Source organism: Gobio gobio (assembly GCF_949357685.1).
Source record: "Gobio gobio genome assembly, chromosome: 2".
Lineage (NCBI taxonomy): Eukaryota > Metazoa > Chordata > Actinopteri > Cypriniformes > Gobionidae > Gobio > Gobio gobio.
Window position 1 is genome coordinate 58,879,751 of NC_137098.1, and position 6,733 is coordinate 58,886,483.

Sequence of the window (6,733 nt, forward strand, 5' to 3'; positions counted from 1 at the left end):
TAATTTAACACGTTTCAAATGTAAAGTTATTCGTTAAAATGTTTCTATAAACATAGAAACATTTATTTTAATCCAGAGAAATATTTTATATGGCTAATATGTATAGGCTATTAAAGTCCCATGTTCATTTTGATTGTGCTTGTGGTCAAATTGAGTGCGTTTATTCAGGTCAGGATATTCGAAACGAATCTGGTTAAGAAAAACGATAAGAGGATTAAAAAAACGCTTTACCGGTGAGCTCAAATTTTACCGAAGCAAGGTTTTTTTTTTCCCACTACAAGACTGTGCTTATAGCTAAACAGAGAATATAGCCTACTTTATTTAAAAATCTCATTTGAATCCTAAATATTAAATATTGAAGTCCAAAGCGGCATTTTGCGCTTTGGTGCGTATTGTTCCATGTTGCTTTTTTTTTTTTTTTTTTTTTTTTTTTGAAAATGTATTATTCATAATAATTATTTATATTCAACCACCCAAAAAAAGAGAAGATGAAATTTACAATTTATTTGCAAACGATACAAAACATTTTCAACATATACATATGCATACAATGTGGCACAAAGAGATAAATTCGTATAAATTATACATACGTCTAAAACTTTAATAAAGAATCTAAAACTCAAAATTCTTGGTATAAAATATCCATACAAAAATATTTGTACAAAATACTGTACAGTTCCCCCCAAAAGCTGTGCGACACAGCAAAATCATTTTGCGAAGAATTTCCAAATAAGTAAATATAAAGTGATGTAGAAAATATTTGCTACAAACAAAAGTGAAATTATACGCCAATAAAACCACAACATGGTCATTGCGTACACTTGTGCTTGAATACAGACATTATACAGCCGATAAAGTTGCTTATGAGACTGTAATTTCATCATCTGATTCAGAAAAGTCCGAGTGTTTGAAAGAAATGCTGGAATCAGTGCTGTTTGAAAGTTCACGCCTCGGTGAGAGGCAGAAATGTGATGCGCGAGGAATGCCTCCGCAAGCGTCGTCTTCATCTTCCTCATCCTCAGAGGACTTTTTACCGACGTCGCTGAGATCTGGGTGAGGATTTGTTTTGGTCGGCAGGGTTTGTTCTCGGCAACCTCCGGAGGAAAGCAGCTCCCTCTCCTTGGAGTTTCTCCATTTCATTCGTCGGTTCTGGAACCAAATTTTGACCTGTTTGAAGAGATGAGATTGTATCGTTAATAATTGAAACCAACAGAAAAGTTGAAATAATAAATGTATGAAATGTGTATAAATTATTTGTTATTAATTAACATAAAGTTTGTGTTTAAGCGTGCGTGTGTATATATATATTTATTTATTTATGAAATGTGTATACATTTTAGTGCTGTCAATTCGATTAATCGCGACTAGCCTATAAAATAATTATAGGCCTAAATGATCATGAATGAAAAGTTTGTTTATATAATATGTGTGTAGCCTATATTTTTTATATTAGTATATATGCGTGTGCGTCTCTCGGTGTGTATAATATGTAAATTAATATAATATTTATATATAAAACCCTATATAATATATTAGGCCTATATAAACAAACTTTTGATAGATGTGATTAATCGCAAATAATCGGTTTGACGGCACTAATTAGTTTAGTCATGTTAACTAATGTAGTTAACTATGTTGACTATTTAACCTTATTTTAAAGTGTTACCATATATTTAAATGTAAGTGTAAGCATAAATTATGTAAATAATAGGCTATTGTGTATATTTTTTTAAATTATTAGTATTTTTCCACCCTTATATTTACCTGTGAATCTTTAAGTCCGAGTTTCGACGCGAGTTTTTTCCTGTCTGGCTTGCTGATATATTTCTGCTTTTGGAACATTTTCTCCAGAGCTTTGCGCTGCACATCAGAAAACACAGCCCGGCGGAGCATCCCTCTCCTGGGCTTCCCTCTCGCAGCAAGAGGCCAGGAAAACGTTCCAGGGATGGGTACAACCGATGAAGGAGCTGTAACAAGAGAAGCACACGGTAAATAACGCATTCATGGACACATTCACCAGTTTCAAACAGTGTTATTTAGTTTTGCCCACGAGGCTAAAAGTTAACTTTGCGTTACTAAGGGCAATTGGGTGTTGCTTTTCCCAGGGACAATCTGAAGTGCTGAATGATCAGGGAGAAAGAAATCTTTTCTTCATTACCATCGTTATTTTGAATTTATTCTCTTGAAACGTCTCTCCCTGTTTTGAGTGAAATGGCACGAGGTGACTAATTAGCACATGGGCCGGATTCACGCTGCATTGGTATGGTAAAAAGGCAGAGTATCCTTTTCTATGAGCCCCCCGGTGAAGGACAGAGGAGTTAATATACCGTGAACGGTAATTGTGTAGTAATGAACTGGCAGAGAAAAGACTCCGGACAGACGGCTAAGGCCATATATTATTGCCACAAAAGCAGATTTACACTTTCAAACTGAACGCAACTGCATGGCGGAATACTGATGACCGGGGACCGCGTTTTTTGCCCTCAAATAATTTTCATTAAATGAACACGAAAAGCAATTGAGAGCGCTCAAGTTGTTTTGTTAAGGTATTCAGCGCGCGCAGTGAAAAGAGTCGTGCTCCATTATCATGGCGTCTATAAAAGAATAGACTATAGATATTTAGCCTACTGCCTCAAAAGAGCATTTAAAGCTCGTATTTTAAGAAGCCCGTTGAGAAGTAGGCAGCCCAAAGAGCATTTCCAAACCAAAGTGTGGGTCTCGCGCGCGCGCGCGCGCAATGAGCTTAGGTTGATGTTTGGCAGCTGCAACTACATTTTCAACGGGTTTTGTCGGCGATTTTGTCGAGTTTTCTGATTTCTCGCTCTCCATTCTAAACGCATAGCTGTTGATATTGTTCTTTTGCAACTCTTTCCACAAACACCAATCACACGCTATGGGGTCTTGTGAGAATATTGATACCGCTCAATGTCTCCTAATGGGCAAATTAGTCCATGACTGGTAAACGCCCCTCTGTCGCTGGTTAAAAGTCTATCTTTGGCGGGTTTGTGGGTGGTTTGCCCCGGAGGGAGCTGACCAGATTGGTCATGGTGCTGACGGCATTGTTGGCAGTCAGCAGGCCGAAATGCTCACTCACTGTGGGAAAGAATCCGCGCACTAGTAATTTAACCTCACGTTGCTAGTCGATTAAACTAAGTCTAACTCTTTTGCATCTCTCTAGTACAGTGTTGACTCTTAAGTGGACTGTACGAGCATTTGAATCTGAATACTCACCAGGGAAGTATGAGGAACGGACGAAAGGGCAGAATGAACCATCAAAATAAGGCACTGGGAATCCTTTGGGATGCATGCCATGAAGGGAGGGGGGAGACGTGGCTAAAATAGAGAATAAAACAGAAGTTAGTGCTGTTTTTAACTTTTATTTATCATTATCAATGGAAATGTTGGGTCTATTTAAACACTCACCTTTCTTTGGTGACGGTGCCAAGATGGCACTCACACCAAACTTGAGGTAGGTTGGATCCTTGCTAGAGACCGGCGTTTTTGGGGAGCAAGATCCGTGTTTCTCCGTGAGACTGGGGCTGACTCTGTCCAAAAGCCTGGAGTTATCCTGGATGGAAAGAGGTGTTGAAGTAGGAGGAGAGGCGCATGGCGAGTGCGCGTCTTGGTGCAGGTAACCGCTGGGTCTGTTGATGCGCAGCAGGTCCTCCACTAGAAAGCTCGGATGAGCTGGGAAAGGTGAATGAAACGGTGCTGCAGGGCGCATAAACGCTGAATATATTGCAGAAGGTGCAATAACACTGGGGATCATCATTGTCCCGGCTATTTTATAGCGAAAATAAGACGATACGGTTACTCCTGTTAGTATTAGAAAAGTCTCTTCTGCCAAGCTCTGGACTGAACGAGAGGCGATTTGCTTCTGCAGGTCTCCGTTTGGGAAGGGGCACTTTATATCCAGACCCCTGTAAGGGTCCTTTGAGGGCTGACAGCCACAACAATGAGACTCAATAAAGTCCTCCGCTTGAGTCCCATTGAATGATGCCTTGGAGGTGCCTGATTGGTCCGATAAAGCAATTTATGATTGGATTAGACTTCATAAGATTTGAATGGCCAGGGCATGCCGCTTAACAAAGGAGACGTGGTCATAAATTTTGCATATCGACCAACTATTTATTTATTTATTTATTTACATTATAAATGAGTACATAATAATAATAAAAAATCACTTTAGCCTACTATAGCTATTTTTTATTTTACAAAATTATTTAGGCTATGTTTAAACAATGTGAATGCAGGGTAATTACAATTATTTATTTATATGTGAGCATTGTTGTCCATTTCAAAGCAGTTACTAAATATAAATCCAATGCATTTAAAAAAAAATGTGCTAAAGGGTCTGAGACGTACTTTAAAATATAAATAAAACGCAAAGAGCTACTGCTCTTTGGACAGTTCTTAATTTTATCCTGTTTTATACCGTCACGATAAAACCCCCATTTAATAATCATTTATGCTGTATACTTTTCTGAAATCCAATCTGGGCTCTGTCACGGGGTACAGCTTTAAATGGATTTGTGTGTTGAATCGCCATGACAGATGTGTAAGATATATCCCCCCGTGTTTGAAAACGGCCAAGTCTTCATTCACTTTCAACGGGGCCTCACTTTACACACGCTCGCGAGACGTGTGCGCAGCTCCGTTTGAACCGTGAACTGTCACCCTCAGCTGCTCGCGCCTCGCTTTCTTTTACCCGCACAAAGATCTCTGACACAAAAACACACCGATCTCTGTTTCTATAGACGACGAGGCTTATTCTGCCAGTTTAACCGCTTGAATAAAAGTGCATATGTGATTTGAAACGCATGCGTAAGAGGTGCATTTAAAGTCGTATTTAACTGATATGAGAGACTGGACACACGCAAGTTCTCCCCAGAACTGATCAGATGTTAGATCTGGCCCTTCCAGGTACTTAAGAAAAATTCATGTGATATATATAGAGGCTATAAGCACTGTGCAATGACCTAATACGTTGTGAGCGCTCCCGGTTTAAACTCTTAAAACTCCGCAATTTATCTCTCAACAATCGTCGCAAACTGGATACGTGTCGCAGTCGCTAAGTCTTGAAGGTTTCATGTCTTTGTAACACGCTTTATCGTAGAGGTTGCACTCTATCCAGCACAAACTCTTTTTAAAACACTCAAGCATGTGAGATGGTGCCCTACCTCATATATTATTTTCAGTGTATGACTAGTTTATGTACAAAACTCTGCTTTACATATTTATCATAATTTCATCTTTTTTTATTTATTATAATAACATTTTGACAGTTCTCATCATGTAGGCCTATATCACATCGGTAAGGACAATATCAGATGGACTAAATCAACTAAATACCTTGCATTAATGTTTAGCATGCTCAGTCTAACTATGTCAAACTAAATGAGAGGACTCCAAACTCCCACCATGAAAATTCTCAAATAAGTTATTTTCCATTTACATATTTGCTATTTTCTTTAATCAGGATAGTTTTAATTAATAAGTTTGATAACACTTTATTTTACAGTGTCCTTGTAAATTATGCATAATTACATGCATCTAACCCTCAACCAAATCCTTATCTTACCCTAAAGCTATAGTAAGTTCATGTTGTAAATTAATATTACTCGGTACTTAAATATATAATTACACTGTAACAAGGGCACCCTAGAATAAAGTGTAACCACATTTTTTTTATCTGCGAGGATGTCCAAAGTAAGATTTAGTTAACTTCTGGGGATATCACACACACACACACACACACACACACACACACACACACACACACACACACACACACACACACACACACACACACACACACACACACACACTCACACACGTTTACACAGGGATCTAATATAGGGACTTCCCATAGACTTCTATTGTAGTTAAATTAAGCTAATTATAATTACTTTACCAACCCTATCCCTAAAACAGATCTTTTAGCATTTTAAGAAGTGAATACAGACATTGTTTACTCTCTTTACAAAACAATTGTTCTTTTAATGTACATCCGAAAAGAGTTTTTGTCTGAGTTGGCTAACTTGTGGGGGTAACACCAGTAATTTTGTTTTTGTTTTTTTAGATACGCACACAAACACGTTCTGTAAAAGTGATAAGGCAAATTAACAAAACAAAGCCTTTTTTTCCGTTATGTTTCATTTTTTTGTATAACTCCTTATTTCTTTGCTTGGAAAATCCTTCTATTGTTGCGGACTAGCAGATGGTTAGCTGGAAACATGGCTTAGTCTCGATGACCGAAGCTAATTTCTAATAGCTGTGGAAGCTTGGCACATTTTTTTTTCTTTTCGCAAAGGCTAAAAACAGCTGGTGGGATTTGATTAAACCCATTAAATGCACATTTCCAAGATATTATCCCCCTCCGGAACACCTCGACTTAAGTGCGCACACTGGAGAGGGGAGCAGCTATACGGTGCCGTCTAGTTCCCTTATTTCACAACAATATACTAAATAGATTAACTTGCGCATTATCTGGCATCAACATTGCCTAGTTAAGAGAAGGGCTGAGTAAATATTACCCATGCATGAAGGGTTCTTTTGGGATAGTTTTACTGGGTGTTGGGTCTGGCAGGTGGTTAACTGTTTACTCCCTTTTTATCAGTGAAGTTAAAACATTGGCTTAGACAAACAGGAAGTCTTCCAGATTTGGAACTGCAAGTTATCCCTCGAGAAGCAGAATTTCAGTTCTTTGAAAAGAAATTTTAAGATACATATG

The 6,733-nt window shown here is 38.2% G+C and overlaps 1 protein-coding gene across 1 annotated transcript; it reads right to left on the reverse strand.

Annotated features, from left to right (window-relative positions):
- Positions 1-490: 490 nt before the first annotated feature.
- dbx1a (developing brain homeobox 1a) lies at positions 491-3,916 on the reverse strand. Its single transcript, XM_079839419.1, has 4 exons — positions 3,424-3,916; positions 3,232-3,333; positions 1,765-1,967; positions 491-1,167 (listed from the first exon to the last, which is right to left on the reverse strand). The coding sequence occupies exons 1-4, from the start codon at positions 3,770-3,772 to the stop codon at positions 862-864; spliced, it is 960 nt and encodes a 319-aa protein (XP_079695545.1). The 5' UTR covers positions 3,773-3,916; the 3' UTR covers positions 491-861.
- Between the last annotated feature and the right edge of the window lie 2,817 nt (positions 3,917-6,733).

What these genes read in the sequence shown, in the direction of transcription:
- dbx1a (XM_079839419.1), bottom strand. Translation starts at nt 3,772, where the DNA reads ATGATGATCCCCAGTGTTATTGCACCTTCTGCAATATATTCAGCGTTT. An exon ending in GGCACCGTCACCAAAGAAAG is followed by an intron (nt 3,334 to 3,423) that starts GTGAGTGTTTAA and finishes TCTCTATTTTAG; the next exon opens with CCACGTCTCCCCCCTCCCTT. An exon ending in TCGGACTTAAAGATTCACAG is followed by an intron (nt 1,168 to 1,764) that starts GTAAATATAAGG and finishes CTCTTCAAACAG; the next exon opens with GTCAAAATTTGGTTCCAGAA.